At 44.7% G+C, this 21,456-nt stretch overlaps 1 protein-coding gene across 2 annotated transcripts in view; it reads right to left on the bottom strand.

Annotated features, from left to right (window-relative positions):
- PPIL4 (peptidylprolyl isomerase like 4) overlaps nt 1-21,456 on the bottom strand; it is a 159,921-nt gene that overhangs the window by 14,158 nt on the left and 124,307 nt on the right. The window contains exons 11-12 of one of the 2 annotated variants that reach the window (XM_075338233.1): nt 15,891-15,987; nt 769-904 (exon numbers count right to left, since the gene is read on the bottom strand). In XM_075338233.1, coding sequence (XP_075194348.1) covers nt 769-904; nt 15,891-15,987 — 233 coding nt within the window. The remainder of the gene's footprint in view (nt 1-768; nt 905-15,890; nt 15,988-21,456) is intronic. The other variant, XM_075338234.1, reaches the window with a different exon arrangement.

Here is a 21,456-nt window from a genome sequence, read left to right as displayed (position 1 = left end):
GTTATTTTTAATAAAACCAGAATTTTTTAGGTCTCCTTTAAGAACCTATTTTTGCCTTAGGCCTCTTTCACACATCAGTTTTTTGCCATCAGTCGCAATCCGTCATTTTATGAAAGAATCGGATCCAGCGCTGGATCAGTTTTTTTCTCATTGACTTGTATTAGCGACAGATTGCCTCACATTTCATCAGTTATGCGACAGATCCGTTGAAAAATGATTGTCCGGCCGACGGAGCCAACGTCCACATGAACATTTTTTGTCGATGTCGAACAAGCCGGACAGCGACGGATCCGTCGATGTCCGTCGTTTGTTATACTGGAAGTCTATGGATGCAAGATCCGTCGCAATCCGTCAAAGGACGGATTCCGGTGATAGATCCATTTTTTTCAACCGAGCATGCTCAGGTGAGGTGATAATTCATTTCTGGCCAGAAAAAAAATCTCTCTCTCGCTCTCTCATATAGGTTTTTAGTAGCAAATAACCTTTGACTTGAAGAAAAAAAAGTGGTACGACGGATCCGTTTTTTTTTTTTTTTTTTTACAGGATCAGTCGCATCAGCTGTACTACAATCTGCGACGGATCTGTCGCATCAGTCACAAAACAGATTGTGACTGCTGGCAAAAAATGGAGGCGTGAAAGAGGCCTTAACCAGAGATGCTGCACTATGGAGCTCCCTGTTATTTCCTTTTAATATCATTTTGGCTTTGTAATAGTTTCTTGCCCATTGGATGGAGTTTCAGGATGCAATTAGAATACATGCAGTAATACCTTTGATTTTTTCATCCTCTTGTCATCTTCCTCATCTGAGTAATATCGTTTCTTTTCTTTTTTGTGCTTAGAAGGATGTCGCTGATCACTGCTGGTGTCTTCTACATCGTCATCAATTACCAGCTCATATTTGCTGCTAAGACAGTTAAGTATCGTATCAAACTATTTTCCCAGTTACATAAATGTAACAGCTGAGCAGAACATTTGCTATTTTAGCATTTTGCTGAAAGGCAAGTTTAAACCCCATTCATACGTATGAGTTTTAGGACAGTACATGAATGCTATCTGTTTTGCATCCATGTAATGCATATTTTTCATTGACTACTACTAGTTGAAGTTTCGGAAATCTCCATAAGTTTTTTTTTTTCATAGTACAAAAACCGATAAACACGTAGCTGGTAAAACGATTTTGGGTACTCACCATAAAATCTTTCTCGCAGTCTTCATTTGGTATATGCTGCTGCCACTTTGAGGTGACACTAGGCATAAAATAAAAGTTAACTCCTCAACACCTCCTCCGCAGGATATACCCACCTAGTAGCAGGAAGTTATTCAGTTAGTGACAAAGCAGTAGAATATATATATATATATATATATATATATATATATATATATATATATATATATATATATATATATATATATATATTATATTATATTATATTATATTATATTATATTATATTATATTATATTATATTATATTATATTATATTATATTATATTATATTATATATATATATATATATATATATATATATATATATATATATATATATATATATATATATATATAGTATATATATATATATACATACATATACATATATATATATATATATATATATATACATATATATATATACACACACACACACACGAGGGGCGATCCAAAAGTAGTGATAATCAATAATAAACACAATGAATATATTAAAAAAAAAATATATATATATATTTTTCTACATAGTTTCCTAACAAGGCTATACATTTAGTCCATCTCTTTTTTAAACTTAGAATTCCGTTCAAAAAAAAAATCTTGATCTTGACCCTCAAAAAAATCCCCAACAGCGGTTATCACATCGCTATTGTCGTCAAATTTCTTGCCCCGGAGGTGTTGCTTAAGGCGAGGAAAGAGAAAGAAGTCACTGGGGGCTAGATCTGGCGAATAGGGGGAGGGGGGGGGGGGGGTGTTCCACCAGCTCAAAGCCCGCTTCTTGAATGGTTGCCATGGCAACTGCAGCTTTGTGAGCCGGCGCGTTATCTTGGTGAAACAGCACTCCAGCCCGCAGTTTGCCGCGCCTTTTCGACTTGATAGCCTCCCGCAATCTTCTTATTTGTTCTGCGTAGTAGGAGTCCGTAATAGTGGCTCCCTTCTCCAAATAGTCCACCATAATAATTCCTTCAGCATCCCAAAAAACGGACGCCATAACCTTCCCTGCTGAGCTTGACACTTTGAATTTCTTCGGCGTCGGTTTGTGGGCTCGTTTCCAGGTCATCGATTGTTGTTTCGTTTCGGGATCAAAGTGGTGGATCCAGGTCTCGTCCATGGTCAAAAAACGTGACAAAAAATTCTCCTTGTCTGCTTGGAACTTTTTGAGATTTGCAATTAAAATGTCAACTCATTTCTTCTTTTGCTCGTCGGTTAACATGTTTGTCACCCAACGCGCGGAGACCTTTCTCATATGCAATTCTTTTGCAAGGATTCTTTGAATACTGCCATATGAGATCCCTGTGACCTCAGCTACATGCCTGATAGTCACTCTTCGATCTGCCAATACTTCAACTTTTTTCACGTTTTCTTCATTGAGGGACTTGAATGGGCATCCTTCACGATGTTCATCTTCCGTCGATGTTCTTCGCAGCTTAAATTCATTGGCCCAGAGTGCAACTGTGGAATATGGAGGAGAAGAGTCCCCCAATGTTTCCACCAAGTCGCTGTGTATGTCTTTGGTAGTCATTTTTTCCAAGCAGAGGTATTTGATGACAGCTCTGATCTCGTTTTTTTCCCATTTTGATGTTCACTCCTCGGCAGTTCATATTCAAATGAATGTAGCTCCCGGGAATCGTGGCCTATTTAAGTGATTTTTTTTTCCTGGACTAGTGGGTACCTAAGAGAGAAGAAAACATTTTATTTTAATTTCTGTATGCAATAGAAATAACCAATCATCATTACTTTTGGATCGCCCCTCGTGTATATATATATATATATATATATATGTATATATATATATATATATATATATATATATATATATATATATATATATATATATATATATATGTATATATATGTATATATATGTATATATGTATATATATGTATATATATGTATATATGTATATATATATATATATATATATATATATATATATATATATATATGTGTATATGTGTATATATTTTATATTCACACACACACACTAATATGTGCAAACACACACACGCACACACACACGGGTGCTGTGTCCCCCAATGAAGACTCAGAGAAAGATTTTACAGTGAATACCCAATATCTTATTTTCGCTTCCGCTTCATAAGGGGACACAGGAAATCATGTGACGTTCCAAAGCAGTCCCTTAGTGTGATAAGTAGGTTATCGATATAAGTTAAGCATCATCCATAAAACCGTCCTGCCTAAGCTTGCATCAGCTGAGGAGTAGGTGTTTACTTTGTAGAACTTGGAAAGATGTGAAGATAGGACCAGGTAGCCGTTTTGCAAACTTGTAAGGAGGAAGCCTGATGACATTCTGCCCAGGATGGTTCCCACTGCTCATGTGGAATGAGCCTTTAATCCTGAAGGGGGTGTCTTTTCTTTTAGTCGGTATGACTCTAGAATGATAGAAAGCATCTTATCTAGCTAATGTGGATCTTGAGGAGGCTAGGACCTAGCGATGTCCATTAGGAACGATGAAAAAGGAGTCAGATTGTTTAAAGTCCTTGGTTCTGTTAAGATATGTGTGTATTGTTCTGACTAGGTCGAGTGTGTTTAGTGATTTATGTACACTACAGCTGTGGCGTTGTCCGACAGTATGCAGATTGGTCGGCTTGATAGTAGCGACTGCCAATGAAGGAATGTTATTTAGATAGCTTGAATCTCTTGTATGTTGATCGAGAGCGAGATTTCGTAAATCTCCTAAAAACATTGAACGGTGAGGTTTTGAAAAACTGACCTCCAACCTGTGAGGCTGGCATGATCACTAGCCAGTGAACAGGAAGGAATGAACAAACCTGTAGAATGAATGGTGACTATTAGAGACTGATGAACATGTGTTAGAAGGAGTAATGATAAGTTTAGTGACGACGTTGACTTGTTCCACAGATAAAGAAGCGTTAATTGTAAGGCTCTACTGGGAAATTGACTGAACTGAACTGTCTGGAAGGCAGCCACCATCTTCCCAAATATTTTCATGCAAGTTCAGACAGGAACTGAGCTGGACTGTATGAGTAGTCGAGTATTCTGTAGTAATGCTTCCCTCTTCTGTTCTGTAAGGGACACTCTGGCTTGTGCAGTGTCGAATAGCGTGCTCAAATATGAGACGCTGTTTGGGAATCGTGGAAGATTTTGCCCCGTTGATTATTCAGCCTAGCCAAGCTAGGTTTTCTGTGGTGATATTGAGACTTTCAAGCCATGATTGATGAGGTGGGCCCTTGATTAGTATGTCGTCCACATAGGTATGACTATGATGGCCATTGTTGCTACCATGACTTTTGTGAAGACTCTGGGAACAGTTGCTAGACCAAAGGGCAGTGAAGTAAATGTTAAATGTGTCTGGTCTACAGCAAAGTGCAAGGACCTTTGATGTCTGTGGTAGATGGTATGTGTAGGCATGCATCTTGGATCTCTATTAAACACATGAATTCTTGAGTGTCCATAGATGATATCACTACATGAAGAGAGTTCATCTTGCAATAGAGTACCTTGACATATTGACTTCCCACTTTGAGATCCAGAATAGGGCATACTGCTCCATCTGCCTTTGGTACAACTAACAGGTTTGAATAAAAAAAACCTTGAAATAGTTAGTAAGAGAAGGGTGTTCGTTAGGATGTGGCTTATACTCTTCTCTGTAAGTTGACATGAAGTAATCACGTATTTTAATCTTTTTTTTTTCTTCCTATAAATTCTCTTGTTTACTTTAATAAAGAAAGATTAAACATAAAAAACCTTGAACCTCTGATGGAACCGAGACAATTACTCCTGTTTCTTGGAGAGTGGAGATGGCTGAATAGAAACCTTGTACGAGAGGTTTTGCTTTTGGAGGTTGTGAAAGCACAAAACAGTGTTGTGGTGTCGCATTAAATTCTACTTTGTAACCTGAAAAGACTATTTCCTAAATCAAAGAGTAGTTTGCTTTTGAGCACCACATTTCCCTGAAGAGTTGAAGTCGTCCGCACACTCTAAAATATCTTTTTTGTTGTTTGTCATGCGATATTGAACTTGTTGTTTTTGGGTCTGAACGATCCTTGTCCGTTCTGACGCGGTCACAGTCTCAGGCTGGAATTGTTTTCAATGAAGGCTTCTTCTTTTCTTGGTATGCAAAAGCATGTTCTTGAATCCCACTCTGTGGACTCTGTGATAGTCTGGTTTAGGCGAAATCGGAATAATCAGAAGAGTAGACTGGTGATGGCTCTTTTTAGGCGTGGTGTCCGCGTTCCATGTTTTGAGCCATAGGACACTGCAGCTAGCTACCATATTGGCCGCTGCTATTGCTGAACAGCTAGCGATGTTTAGGGACGCTGACAGAAGATATCTCCCTGCATTATCTATTTGACTGACAAGATCTGCAAGTTCTTCTGGTGATGCCATCACGGAGATGTTTCAACCAAATGGAAATAGTTACCCAGTCAGATGCAAAGGCTGGGCCTAGAACTGTGCGTGCTGCCTCAAATGCGGACTTAGCTAAAGATTCCACTTGTCCGTTGGTGGGATCTTTGAGGATAGCTCCGTTTGACAACGGAAGTATGTTGCTAGTGGAGAGGCGAGATAGTGGTGAGTCAACGTAAGGCGATTTTTTCTCCCACTTTTTTAAAAACATCTGAGGCAAAAGGGATATGGGATGTCCATGCGCACTCTTCGTTTGAAACATCTGTCAGATAGTCCCCATTTTCTATCTACTACCTCTCGGAATTGTTTTTGATATGAGAAGAGGGATGGTGTGCGTTTAAATTTTTCAGAAAGAAATAGACTGTTTTCCTAAGGGGGATTAGTCCCTAACGTTTAAGGTTTGGTTAACGGCCTGAACTAAACGGTCTCCTCTTTGAAGACTGGTCTGAATCAGAATCCGAACCAGAGTCAGATTCCACACTGGGCTCATATACCTGTAATGCATGCATTTCTACTGAGGCTGAAGGACCCTCTAAGGAGATGGTGAGGGAGATATAGAGGGTGACGCGTTACGGATTTCTATCTTAGAAGCTATTCGCAATCTGCCACGTTGGAAGGAGACATCTGGTAACCCTGATTCACTGAGAGGAGATCATTGTTCCGGGATTCGTATTTTGTGTAGGTGGCTTTTGCGTAACCGTAACCAGGGTCTGTGATTCTCTGGTTAGGTCAGCTACCTACTGTGAAAGAGCTGAGGTCCACTCTGGAGAAGAGGACCCACTCTGAATTTGTCTATTGGCAGGGGGCTCCTGGGCAGCAGGTACTATGGAATAAGGACATGAGGGACACAGGGATGTGTCCTGGCCAAATGGAAACCTGGATTTGCAGGCTGAGCAGGCATAGTAAGAAACTATGATTTCTTGGGAGGGCCTATCTTCCCCTGTATTGTGCACAGTGAGATTAGATTACCATGATTAAGGGTACAGTCTCACTAAACGACGTACCAGCGATTCCGACCACGATATGACCTGGTCAGGATCGCTGGTGTGTCGCTACATGGTCACTGGTGAGCTATCAATCAGGCAGATCTCACCAGCGACCAGCCCCCAGCGACGCGTGGAAGCGATGCTGCGCTTGGTAACTAAGGTAAATATCGGGTAACCAAGCACAGCGCTTCGCTTGGTTACCCGATATTTACCTTGGTTACCAGCGCACACCGCTTAGCTGCACTCGTAGCCAGAGTACACATCGGGTTAATAAGCAAACTGCTTTGCTTATTTACCCGATGTGTACTCTGGCTACATGTGCAGGGAGCAGGGAGCCAATACTGGCAGCCCGAGAGCGGCGTACGCTAGTAACCAAGGTAAATATCGGGTAACCAAGCAAAGCCCTTCGCTTGGTTACCTGATGTGTACCTTGGTTACCAGCGTCCGTTGGCTTCCTGCTCCCTGCACATTAAGATCGTTGCTCTCTCGCTGTCAAACACCGCAATATGTGCTTCACAGCGGGAGAGCAACGTCCAAAAAATGAACCAGCACTGTGTAACGAGCTGCGATTTCACAGCAGGGGCCAGGTCGCTGCTCAGTGTCACACACAGCAAGATCGTTAATGAGGTCACTGGTGCGTCACAAAAACAGTGACTCAGCAGCGATCTAGCGATCTAGCTATGTGAGAAGTATCTCTTAGAATGTGGAGATAGCTCTGCTGTCAGGAGGGGGAGGCCTGTGTCTGTAGTGTAGCCAGGGAAGTACATAGAAATCATGGGGCCCCATAGCAAAAGTCTGAATGGGCCCCCCCCACCAATAATATATAAAAAAATAAATAAATTACAAAATAATAACATAATAATCATCATACATGCTACTGGGGGCCGGCATACGTTACTGAGGGTGACATACACGTTACTGCGGGCAGGTTATAGTTAGAAATAATACATACTACACAGTGTTACTGAACAACACCCACCATACCAAGGCCAATAATACATTGCAAAATAATGCCACCACTCCATGAGCAAATATCCCCACATAGAGTCTGAATATAATCACCGTCCTGTTACTGAGCAGAGCCCACTGCACCAAGACAAGTGGGTTCACGCTGCAAATCCCCAAAAAAATCTGCAATATCTGAACTTGGCCTAAAGTAGGGATGTCGTCCTTCGTGCCCCTCACTACACACAATATAAATACATTTTCACATCTGTCTCCCCCATTTAATGGTAACAATTATGACCCCCTTTATAGAATTAGGAAATACAGTAAAACTCTACAAAGTACATACATAAACACACACAAACACACACACACAGCCACAACACACACAAAGCCACACACACACAAAGCCACACACACAAAGCCACAGCCACGCGCACACACAGCCACACACACAAAAAGCCACAGGCACACACAAAGCCACAGCCAGCCACAGCCACAGGCAGCCACAGCCACACAGTGATGGCACAGCACAGGAGCAACACACATGGCACCGCTCAGGAGCAGCACAGGAGCAACACACACACACACACACACACACACAGTGATGGCACAGGAGAAACACACATGGCACAGCTCAGGAGCAACATACACACACACACACACAGTGATAGCACAGGAGCAACACACATGGCACAGCACAGGAGCAACACACACACACACAGTGATGGCACAGGAGCAACACACATGGCACAGCTCAGGAGCAGCCCACACACACAAATACACACAGTGATGGCACAGCACAGGAGCAACACACACACACACACAGCCACAACACACACAGTGATGGCACAGCACAGGAGCAACACACACACAGCGAAACACACACACACACAGCCAAAACACACAGTGATGGCACGGCACAGGAGCAACACACAGTAATGGCACAGCACAGGAGCAACACAAACACACACACGACACAGCTCAGGAGCAGCACACACACACACACACACACACACAGTGTAATGGCACAGCACAGGGCAGTTTCTGTAGTTACAGGCAGACATTTGTACATTATAATACCTGCTCCTGTGATGTGAGAGATTGTCAGTGACTCCGGCCTCACTGCTGCACTTCCTGTCAGTCCTCCTGGCATCTCCTCCTCTCCTCTGCTTTCTCTTTCAGTTCCTTCTGTTCTCTGCTTCTCACTGTTTTTAATGCTTTGTTTGATCTTCTCTCTTTTCTATGGTCTCTACTCTGTTTTCTTGTTCATCTTTGTTTCTCCCACACTGTACTGAAGAAGCTCCGCCCCCTCTCCTGATTGGCTGTTTTTCTCCTGGCATTTCTCACTGCTCTCTGACTAAGAGGAAGCTGCCTGGCCACTCCCTCCTCTTCAGCACAGGACGCGCATAGTGTGCAGTGAGTGAGACTGTATCTCTGCATTGCGGCCAGCCTGCAGCTATAGAACCTTTGCGAGTACCCAGCGGCCTTAATCAGCTGCTTGGTGACGCCACGGGGGCATGAAAGAGAAAGTGAAAATGTACACACAGCGGGCAGCTGCCTCCGGGCCCCTCCACCTCACAGGCGCCGTAGCAGTGGCGTGGTCTGCCTCTATGGACGGTACGCCACTGAGTGTAGCAGATCCTACCTAGATTCAGACGTTGGATCCTGCTGCAGAACATGTCCCTACTTGTGCCTGTGATGCAACCCAGCTGGTAAATAGGAGGAGCTAACCACCAGATGGCTGCTCTCTACTGTGGTTAGGCTACACACTGTAGGCTGTACTGCTGGGAATCACAGGAAAAAGCAGGATTGGCAAAGGGGGCATGTCCAACCTCTTCCACACTGAGGGAGAATGAGACATGCGCTGGCCAAGATTGCTGCGGGGGGGGGGGGGGCGTGTCCAGCCTCCCATAAGCTGAGGAACAATGAGACACGTGCTGGGCCAGAAGGCAGTGTGTCTCATCTGGACTGTGTGTCAGTGCTGCGGAACAGGGCGATATGTGTTAAGATGGCTGCAGGAGCGTGCCTAAGTTCCAGCCTGTATGTGTGCTGCGCTGTATCCAGAGGCTGCTGAGCATGGCCTGTAAGGAAGGAACGGGATACATGGGCCTGGTCTAGGCCTGAATCGGACCACAAAGCGAACACTAGGGGCTGAGGACTGTGCTGGCGTAACTGTGTTCGCTGCTGGCGCCTTGAGATGTGAGCGAGGTTGTGCTGCCCAGGAGCCCCTATGCCAAGATTGAGACACGGAGGGTTGGGAGGCAGGGAACAGAGTCCTACCTTGTCTTCACAGGGTTAGGAGTAGCTAGGCTGTTCCTTTGGTGCGCTTCCCAAGTTGTCCTCTTCAGTCTCATGGCTGCACGTCACTGTGGTGGGGGAGCGAGCTGGAGACGCAGCTAGGACCCTGATGCCTCCCCGTCCAAACACTAATAGCTGACGTGTTGTGTGTAAAATGATCCTGCATTCCAGAGCTGAGAGACAACAGTTGACTGATTTCATCCTGTTCTCTCAGTCTCTAAGTGGGTAGACAGAGTGACTTATTACACTGTTTCCCTCCCAAGATTTTTGCTTTCTGAAATAGAAAGGGAGAGAAAGTTAGTGGAACAAAAATGTCGATTATGGAAAAAAGTGTTGCTGATGAAAAAAAAAACCCATGTCCACCTCCTACGACACTAAGCAAAAAACTTAATAACTTCCTGCCAGTAGGTGGGTATATACTGCAGAGGAGGAGTTAACTTATTTTTTTGCTTAGTGTCACCCCCTAGTGGCAGCAGCATTTATCCATGATTTCCTGTGTTCCCTAATGAAGCTAAAGAGAAAAATGAATACCCTATGTAATGGTAATACACAGTGCCAATTAATTAGCAAGGTTCCCAGCTAAACATGGATGTCCAGGGGTCAAAGCATAAAAGCTGGAGATACTCAATTATCTGCAGTTAGTATGCAGCATTCAGCAGGTAAGAGGCAATCTGATAGACCAAACAAGTAACGCCAGACAGCTCATTAAAATAGCTATTTAGAATAGACTGTCCTGTGTACATGCAGAATTACACTATTTGTGGACACTGTATGACTTGTATCCTGCTTTTTCACCATTTTTTCCCTCTGCAGGCTTTTTTTTATTCATTTGCAATAGACTGAACTGGTGGAAGGAGTGTAGCTGCTATCATCTCTACCATACACAGCTCAGCACATAGATTGATTCCTGATTTTCATTCCTTAGCATACAGATAGAAGAAATTATACAGCAGTACTGAGGAGTGTATATGTGAATCTAGTTTGGGGGGTGAGGTAGAAGACTTTTACAAAGCTCAGCACAATCTTTCTGTGTCTCCCTCGTCTTGTGACTTTGCTTTTTGGACACTGTTTTTTCCATAGAGTATAAAAGGCTGTGCTGGAAGTAATTTTTTTTAGTTTTAACCCCTTAAGGACGAAGCCAGTTTTGTCCTTAATGCCCAGGCCATTTTTTGCAATTCTGACCAGTGTCACTTTATGAGGTCATAACTCTGGAACGCTTCAACGGATCCCGGTGATTCTGACATTGTTTTTTCGTGACATATTGTACTTCATGATAGTTATAAATTTAGAACGATATTTTTTGCTTTTATTTGTGAAAAAATCGGAAATTTGATGAAAATTTTGAAAATTTTGCAATTTTCAAACTTTTAATTTTTATGCCCTTAACCCAGAGAGTTATGTCACACAAAACAGTTAATAAATAACATTTCCCACATGTCTACTTTACATTAGCGCAATTTCTGAAACAAAATGTTTTGGGGTTAGGAAGTTAGAAGGGGTCAAAGTTCATCTGCAATTTCCCATTTTTTCAACAAAATTCACAAAACCATTTTTTTAGGGACCACATCACATTTGAAGTGACTTTGAGAGGCCTAAGTGACAGAAAATACCTAAAAGTGACACCATTCTCAAAACAGCACCCCTCAAAGTACTCAAAACCACATCCAAGAAGTTTATTAACCCTTCAGGTGCTTCACAGGAACTAAAGCAAAGTGGAATGAAAAAAAGCAAAAAATAAAATTTTACCTAAAATGTTGCTCTACCCCAAATTTATTCACTTTTAGAAGAAATAACACAACAAAATGAACCCCAAAACTTGTTCCCCACTTTCTTATGAGCGCGCCAATACCCCACATGTGGTCAGAAACCTTTGTTTGGACAAATGGGAGGGCTCGGAACAGAAGGAGCAATATTTGAATTTTGGAAAGCAAATTTGGCTGAAATAGATTGCGGGCACCATGTTGCATTTACATATCCGCTAAGGTACCTAAACAGCAGAAACCCCTCACAAGTGACACCATTTTGGAAACTAGACCCCTTAAGGCTTCTATCTAGGGGTATAGTGAGCATTTTGGATCCACAAGTACTTCACAGATTTTGATAACGTTACGTTGTCACATTGAAAATTTTCATTTTTTTCTCAAAAATGTTGCTTTAGCATCAATTTTTTCACTTTTTCAAGAGGTAATTCCAAAAATTTGACCCCAACGTTTGTTACCCACTTTTTTATGAGCGCGGTGATACCTCACTTGTGGTCTGAAACCTTTGTTTGGAGAAATGGGAGGGCTTGGAACGGAAGGAGCAATATTTGAATTTTGGAAAGGAAATTTGGCTGAAAAAGATTGCAGGCACCATGTCGCATTTGGAGGACCCCTAAGGTACGTAAACAGCAAAAAAACACCACAAGTGACCCCATATTGGAAACTAGGCCCCTCAAGGAATTTATCTTGATGTTTGGTGAGTACCCTGAACCTCCAGGTGCTTTACAGAAGTTTATAACGTTGAGCCATGAAAATAAAAAAATAAAATTTTACCACAAAATTGTTACTTCAACCAGGTAGCTTTTTTTTTCACAAGGGTAACAGGAAATAAATCACCATGAAATTTATTGCGCAATTTCTCCTGAGTTTGTTGATATCTTGTATGTGGTGGAAATCAACTGTTTGGGCACACTACAGGGCTCAGAAGAGAAGGAGTGCAGTTTGACTGCAAAATTGGCTGGAATCAATAGCGGACGCCATGTTGCATTAGGAGAGCCCCTGAGGTGCCTAAGCAGTGGAGGTCCCCCACAAGTGACCCCATTCTGGAAATAAGACCCCTCAAGGCTTTAATCTAGGTGTATATTGAGCATTTTGAATCCACGAATACTTCACAGAATTTGATAAGCTTAGGTTGCCATATTGAAATTTTCATTTTTTTCACAAAAATGTTGATTTAGCGACACATTTTTCACTTTTTCAAGAGGCAACAACAAAACGTGTACCCCACAGGTTGTTATCTAATTTCTTGTGAGCGCAGGGATACCACACATGTGGCCAAAAACCTTTGTTTGGATAAATGGGAGGGCTTGGAATGGAAGGAGCACCATTTGAATTTTGGAAAAGTTGAAGTAAATTGCGCGCACCATGTCACATTAGCAGGGCCCCTTGGGTACCTATACATCAGAAACCCCCCACAAGTGACCTCATTTTGGAAACTGGACCCCTCAAGGATTTTATTCAGGAGTATAGTAAGCATTTTGAATCCACAGGTACTTCACAAAAATGTTGCTGTAGCAACAAATTTCTCACTGTTAAGGGGGCTTTACACGCTGCGACATCGCTAATGCGGAGTCGTTAGGGTCACGGAATTGGTGACGCACATCCGGCCGCATTAGCGATGTTGCTGCGTGTGACACCGATGAGCGATTTTGCATCGTTGCAAAAACGTGCAAAATCGCTCATCGGTGACATGGGGGTCCATTCTCGATTATCGTTACTGCAGCAGTAACGATGTAGTTCGTCGCTCCTGCGGCAGCACACATCGCTATGTGTGACGCCGCAGGAACGAGGAACCTCTCCTTACCTGCCTCCCGGCCGCTATGAGGAAGGAAGAAGGTGGGCGGGATGTTCCGGCCACTCATCTCCGCCCCTCCGCTTCTATTGGGCGGCCGCTCAGTGACGTCACTGTGATGCCACACGGACCGCCCCCTTAGAAAGGAGGCGGTTCGCCGGTCACAGCGACGTCGCCGGGCAGGTAAGTATGTGTGATGCGTCTGCGCGATGTTGTGCGGCACGGGCAGCGATTTGCCCGTGTCGCACAACAGATGGGGGCGGGTACCCACACTAGCGATATCGGGACCGATATCGCAGCGTGTAAAGTAGCCTTTAGGCTATGTGGCCATGATCCAGCGACACGGCGTCTAGTACACAGTGTCAGCCTCCTGCAGAAATGTGAGTGTTGTCCACGGGAGAACGCAGCTGCCCATGCCCACGATTTGGGTTCAGGCTGCTGTGGACTTTAGTTTTATTCTACCTGCAAAGAACACTCATCTCCGCAGCATAAATTGACATGCTGAGGCTCGGGAAGCTGCGCCACAGGTCGGTTTATGCTGCGGAGAAAAGAAACACAGTGGGCACGGGATTTCTAAAAATCCTGCCACTGTGCTTCTACTGCACAACGCAGCGTTATGGACGCAGGGAAAACACTCTGCGCCCAAAACGCTGCAAACCCTGATTGTGGGCACACAGCGTAAAATGCTACAGTGGATGAATGGATAGATGTCAAACATATATAACGTCCCACCCCCCTGCATATTCTAAGCTGGCGCCCTTTAGTGCCTTTCATGTGACACTAAAGGATGCCTAGCCTTGTATTTAGCCCAAAAAAAAAAAAAAAAAATTAAAATAAATGACGTGGGGTCCCCCCTATTTTTGATAGCCAGCTAGGGTAAAGCAGACAGCTGTAGCCTGCAAACCACAGCTGACAGCTTCATCTTGTCTGGTGATCAATTTGGAGGGCTCCCCAAGCTGTTTTTTTTTTTTTAATTATTTATAAATAAATAATTAAAAAAAACAAACAAACGTGGGGTCCCCCCAAATTAGATCACCAGCCAAGGTGAAGCTGACAGCTGGGGTCTGGTATTTTCAGGATGGGAAGAGCCATGGTTATTGGACTCTTCCCAGCCTAAAAATAGCAGGCCGCAGCCGCCCCAGAAGTGGCGCATCCATTAGATGCGCCAATTCTGGCGCTTCGCCCCAGCTCATCCCGCGCCCTGGTGCGTTGGCTAACGGGGTAATGAATGGGGTTGATACCAGGTGTGTAATGTCACCTGGCATCAAGCCCAGCAATTAGTTATGTCACGGCGTCTATCAGATACCCGACATAACTAATTGACAGTAATAAGAAAAAAAATTGACAACAAAAAAAAATTTATTTGAAAAAACACTCCCCAAAACATTCCCTGATTGACCAATTTATTGAAAAGAAAAAAAAAAAATCCACTATAATCCATTTGGATGTCCCACGTCGCCTCTGGACCTTCTAGAATATGGGGGACACGTTCAGGGAACGTATCCCCCATTTTCTAGGAGGGCAGACCCTCCATTTGAGGAGAGTGGGTGCAAAAAGCTGCACCCACCCTCCCCGGGTCACAGCTGCACAGTGCTGAGCAGCATCAGCAGCCAGCGTCCTGAACACAGGAAGCTGTCATCTGCTCGGCACATGTGACCGGCGTCTGCAGAGAAGGAGGAGGGGGCCGCGGGGGATCAGAGCTGCGACAGGTATGTATGACACCGGGGGACACCGGGGAACACCAGGGGGGGGTAGGGGGGGACCCGGCAGGGCCTAGGGAGCAGGTTTCTGTCGTATGTGTTATGGCACATACGACAGAAACCATAGGAACACTGTAAATGCGGCCGGCGCGCTGCTGTGCTCTCCGATGCGCGCGGCCATCTTGGATTTTCGGGAGGGGGTTGGGGGTCGGGGGGGGCACTTTGGGGATACCGAGGGGACCGGAGGGAACCGGGAAAAAGATTTATCTCCCATCTGGCATGTTTGATCATACCAGATGGGAGATAAATGATTTTTTACCGGCGCGGTCATTTACTATAACTTGATGATCGGTATACGGTGTATACCGGTCATCAGGTGAGCGGGGACCGGAAAAACCGGCCCGAATCATGATCTCCAGGGTCTCAGCTACCCCCGGCAGCTGAGACCCCGGAAATTTTCTGACTCTGGGGGGCGCTAGACCCTTTTTTCCGACCGCCGTTTTAAAACGGCAGAAAGGAATAAGTACCCTTTTTTAGTGCCGTTTTAAAACGTAACGCGGTCGTAATGGGGTTAAGCAAAACAAAGTTGAGTGGATGACAAATTCAGGAGGCAGTGAGAAAGGGAAGCAGTGACTGATAAGTGGAGAGAATAGCAGAATTCTAAACTAAGAAACATTACAAAGTTTATTATATTCACCTATACTAGTGATTTATGCAAAGTTTGTGGAAAGTACAGTCCCCTTTTAAATGGAGGTTATTTTTTTTCCCATATAATTTAAAATTGTATGAAACATTTGAATTGTTAAAGGATACTCTTGTTTGGGTTTAGCCCGGTCTTTCAGGGCAAGCTTGGCAGATTTTCCTGCATCCTTCTCATATTCTTTGAAATCATCTTTGGTATATTTGCCACCTGAAAATCAAAATTGAATTACTTTTAGCTGCTTACAGATCAGGCACCTTTAGTTTCTGATTAGCTATTATCATTAGTCATGATAATAAAAAGGTAGGATATTGACTTACTTCCCACTTCAATTACAGCAATAAACATTTTGCGTAATTTTTGTCACAATGGACTCAAAGTGTACTAGAAACACGGGGGTTGCCTGATAAACGGCACAAAAATACTTTTTGCTTTTAAACCATAATCAGGTACTCCAGTTTCCTCCCACACTTCACAGATATACTGATAGGGAATTTACAAAGTGAGCCACAATGGTGCCAGTGGCAATCATGTCTGTTAAGCGCTGTGAAATTAATAGCGCTTTGTAAGTGCGTAAAATACACTCTGGTTCCCTTTAAAATAATAAAATAAAACAAATCACCAGGATTTTCGTATATAAGCTAAAGCTAGTGCTATACTGGCACTATCAGGCTGATTCTATACACACCTGTAGTGGTCAGCTCGGATGTTTAGGTTTTGAAACCCAAGAAAGTAAAGTTTATAAAATGCCCAGCTTCTTGAGACACAGCAGCTGAAGATCAGATAATATCTGGGGGGGAATGCATAGTTATCCCCTCCCCCTGTTAGAATCAGCATAAGTATAATACAAATCGATTTACTTTTTCACTAGCACGACCTGTGTGAGGTCATACCCATGTGACCAGAAGGGGCGGGGCCTTAGCCAACAGAAAAATGTTGCTTCCTGGTATCAGCTTTGTTGGCTCAGGCCCCGCCCTTTCTGGTCACATGGGTATGACTTCAAATGTCCTGCTAGTGAAAATGTAAATAGATTGTATAATACTTATGCTAATGCTAACAGGGGGAGGAGATAACTATGAATTCCACCCCAGATATTATCTGATCCTCAGCTGCTGTCACTCAAGAAGCTGCTGATTTTATAAACTTTTACTTTCTTGGATTTCAAAACCTAAACATTTGAGCTAACCACTTAGGGTATGCTCACACGAGCAAATGAATCGGACGAGTGCAATGTGAGAAAATCTCTCATTGCACTCGGACCAATGTTAGTCAATGAGGCAGAGCGGTTCGTCAGCTTTTTCTCATCCAGATTCTGATGAAGCAACTGACAGAATCTATGTATAGTAGGCTGTTGGGTGTAATCATAAAGAAAGGTGGCTATATTGGTCACTAATTTTTTGGGGGGTTTGTTTTTGCATGTCAGAAATGTTTATTTCTAAATTTTGTGCAGTTATATTGGGTTAACTGGTGAAAATAAACAAGTGAAATGGGAATATATTTGGTTTTTATTAAGTTGCCTAATAATTCTGCACAGTAATAGTTACCTGTACAGATATCCAAATCTAAAAAACCCCACTCCAACTTCCAAAAATATTAAGCTTTGATATTTATGAGTCTTTTGGGTTAAGAACATAGTTGTTGATCAATAATAAAAAAAATCCTCTAAAATAAAACTTGCCTAATAATTGTGCACACAGTGTATATTAGATTAATATCATGTAGCACAGAACACTGTAAATGCTCCTGTAAATGACTAATAGCTACTGAGAAAAAAACGATTGCACACTGAGGCTATGTGCGCACGTTGCGTAGTGTGCATGCAGAAAAATCTGCAGCGATTTGGCAGTGCATGTGTGCTTCAAATCGCTGCAGAAACACTGCGTAATGGATGCAGTGTATCTGCAGAATATATGCAGATTTCATGCGCTTTGGATGCTGTCTCTCCCATAGACAGAGCAGGAGCAGTATCCAAAGCGCACAAAATAAGTGACACGTTGCTTTTTTAAGTGCAGCGATTTGGATCAAAATTTCAGCATGCAAATCGCTGCGCTCTCAAATGCAACGTGCGCATGGATTATGCACAATCTTCATAGATTGTGCAGGGGACGCAGGACACATGCAGTTACGCTGCAGTGCAATACGCAGCGTAACTCCACGCAAATATGCAACGTGCGCACAAAAAAAAAAAAAAGAGAAAAATTGTATGAAAAATACCCAGACTATAAATAAATAAATTGCAAGTGCGTAATAACAGGGTATATACATTTTTGCAAAAAGGTAAGAAGCTGTCCCACCTCGTCACTGTGACGATGGGACAGTCCCTAACCAACTAAAGTTAAAACCATTATACATACCTGACTTGTGTATCAAAAACTCCAATGTGAATGGTAACAAGTGGTCAGCTGGGTCCCAGATTAACCCCTTAACGACCTTTGACGTACTGGGTACGTCACGGTGACATGGTGCTAAACGACCCATGACGTACCCAGTAAGTCATGGCGAAATCGCGGTCCCGGAGCCCCGGGGAGTCCAATTTCTTTGATTAAACGGTAGATTCGGGAAGGAGGGGACCTCTGCCTGACCTCAGGAGGGGTGGTGCCTCCTCCCCGACCCTACAGAGGCTGTGATTGGCTGACAAACGCCGCTCAGCCAATTACAGTCACTGTAATGTTCCAGCCATTGAAAATAGCTGGAACATTTAAATCCAGCCCTGATCAGTGCTGCTGTAGCACTGGCCATTGGCTGGAGCTGGGTGATCGGTGCTTCACCCGCCCCCAGCTCTGATTGGAGAGAACGGTCTTGTGACCGATTTCTCCAATCAATGTGGATCTGGGGCCTGTGACCGTCCCTGGAAGCCGAGGAACACGGTCTCTGCGGGTGCCCATCGGTAAGTTGCTGCCCCCGCCGCCCGCCCCTGTCCCCGATCCCCCTGCCAGCCCCGCCGATGTGTCCGATCGCCCCGCCACTGTCTCCCATCGCCCCGCCCGCAGCGCCAGCCCCTCCGTGGGTCCGATCGCCCCGCCAGCCCCGCCTTCGATCGCCACCGCCAGCCCCGCCGCTGTCTCCGATCGCCCCGCCAGCCCCGCCGCGGCTTCGATCGCCACCGCCAGCCCCGCCGCTGCTCCCAATCCACCGCTGTCCCCACCGCCACGCTCGCCACTGTCCCCGCCGCCACGCTCGCCGCTGTCCCCGCCGCTGTCTCCGCCGCCACGCTCGCCACTGTCCCCGCCGCTGCTCCCGATCCACCGCTGTCCCCACCGCCACGCTCGCCACTGTCCCCGCCGCTGCTCCCGATCCACCGCCGCCACGCTCGCCACTGTCCCCGCCGCCGCTCCCGATCCACCGCTGTCCCCGCCGCCACGCTCGCCACTGTCTCCGCCGCCGCTCCCGATCCACCGCTGTCCCCACCGCCGTCGCACCCACCTTTTTCAGCCGCTGCTGCCCCCGAATCGGCCCCCACTGTTCCCGATCGGCGGCCGCCGCCTCCTTCACCGGCTGCCCCTTCTCCATCGCCACTACACCGCCTATCCCCACATGTGCTGCAAGCCACCCTCCCCCCACATGTGCTGCAAGCCACCCTCCCCCCACATGTGCTGCAAGCCACCCTCCCCCCTCCATGTTCTGGGGGCCCCCCTCCCCCCCGGGGCCCCCCCTCCTCCATGTGCCATCTCTCTCTCCCATCAGACTCTGCCCCCCTCCCCGATCTGCTGCCTGCTCTCTCCCATCCTCTTCATCTACTGCCCCCTCTCACCCTCCTCAATCTGTTGCCTCCTTCATCTGCTGCCTCTTCTGTCTGCTGTGATCCTGCTGCCTAGATCCATCCTGTAAAGTAGGTATCCCCATCTCACCTCCCCCCCCCCATCCTCCGCCGCTCCTCCATCCGCTGCGCCATTTCCCATCATCCATCCGCTGCGCCCTTTCCCATCCTCTGCCGCTCCTCCATCCGCTGCGCCCTTTCCCATCCTCCGCCGCTCCTCCATCCGCTGCGCCATTTCCCATCATCCATCCGCTGCGCCCTTTCCCATCCTCTGCCGCTCCTCCACCCGCTGCGCCCTTTCCCATCTTCCATCTGCTGCGCCCTTTCTCATCTGCCGCCCCGCCCTCTTGCATCGCATTATCCAGCGCAGTTGCTCGCTTCCAGACTGGAGTGGATGATGCGATGCGAGACTCGTGCATTGTCGCTCATATTTTTTTTTTTTTTTTTACTGATGTCTGTATTTTTTATTTCACCAAACTAATTTTTTTTGTATGGGGGGGGGGGGTCTAGTTTCCAAAATGGGATCACATGTGGGGGAGCTCCATTGTTTAGGCACCTCAGGGGGTCTCGAAATGCAACATGGCGTCTGCTAATAATTCCAATCAATTTTACTGTGAAATGGCGCTCCTTCTCTTCTGAGCCCCGCCGTACGCCCAAACAATTGATTTCCACCACATATGAGGTACCTGTGTACTCAGGAGAAATTGCACAATACATTTTATGGTGCATTTTTTCCTGATACCCTTGTGAAAAAAAAGCTACCTGTTTGAAAAAAAACAATTTTGTGGTAAAAAAAAAAAAGAATAAAATATTTTCACGGCTGAACATTACAAACGTTTGTGAAGCCTCCAGGGGTTCAAAGTGCTCACTAAACAGCTAGATAAATTCCATGAGGGGTCTAGTTTCCAAAATGGGGTCAATTGTGGGGGAGCTCCATTGTTTAGGCACTTCAGGGGGGGTCTCCAAACGCAACATGGCGTCCGCTAATAATTCCAACCAATTTTGCTGTGAAATGGCGCTCCTTGCCTTCAGAGTCCTGCTGTGTGCCCAAACATTTGATTTCCACCACATATGAGGTATCTGCGTACTCAGGAGAAAATGCACAATACATTTTATGTTGCATTTTTTCCTGATACCCTTGTGATAAAAAAGCTACCTGGTTGAAGCAACAGTTTTGTGGTAAAAACATTTTTTTTTTCTTTTTACGGCTCAACGTTATAAACTTCTGTGAAGCCCCCAGGGGTTCAAAGTGCACATCAAACATCTAGAAAAAATATTTGAGGGCTCTAGTTTCCAAAATGGGGTCACTTATGGGGGAGCTCCATTGTTTAGGCACCTCAGGGAGTCTTCAAACCCGACATGGCGTCCGCTAATGAGTGCAGCTAATTTTGCACTCAAAAATTCAAATGGCGCTCCTTGCCTTCCGAGTCCTGCCGTGTGCCCAAACATTTGATTTCCACCACATATGAGGTATCTGCGTACTCAGGAGAAAATGCACGATACATTTTATGATGCATTTTTCCTGATACCCTTGTGAAAATACTAATTTTTATGGCTAAAGTAACATTTTTGTGTTAAAAAGTAAAATTTTCATTTTTTCTTCTACATTGCTTTGGTTGCTGTGAAGCTCCTAAAGGGTTAATAAACTTCTTGGATGTGGTTTTGAGCAGAGTGAGGGGTGCAGATTTTAGAATGGGGTCACTTTTGGGTATTTTCTGTCGCCTAGGTTTCTCAAATCACTCCAAATGTGATGTGGTACCTAAAAAATTTTTTTGTAAATTTTGTTGGAAAAATGAGAAATTGCTGAAGAACTTTGAACCCTTCTAACTTCCTAACGGAATTTTTTTTTTTTTCAAAAATTGCGCTGGTGTAAAGCAGACAAGTGGGAAATGTTATTTAGTAACTATTTTGTGTGACATATC

The sequence above is a fragment of the Anomaloglossus baeobatrachus genome, chromosome 3 (genome assembly GCF_048569485.1).
Source record: "Anomaloglossus baeobatrachus isolate aAnoBae1 chromosome 3, aAnoBae1.hap1, whole genome shotgun sequence".
Taxonomy (NCBI): Eukaryota; Metazoa; Chordata; class Amphibia; order Anura; family Aromobatidae; genus Anomaloglossus; species Anomaloglossus baeobatrachus.
This window is presented reverse-complemented; position numbering and strand designations above follow the sequence as displayed.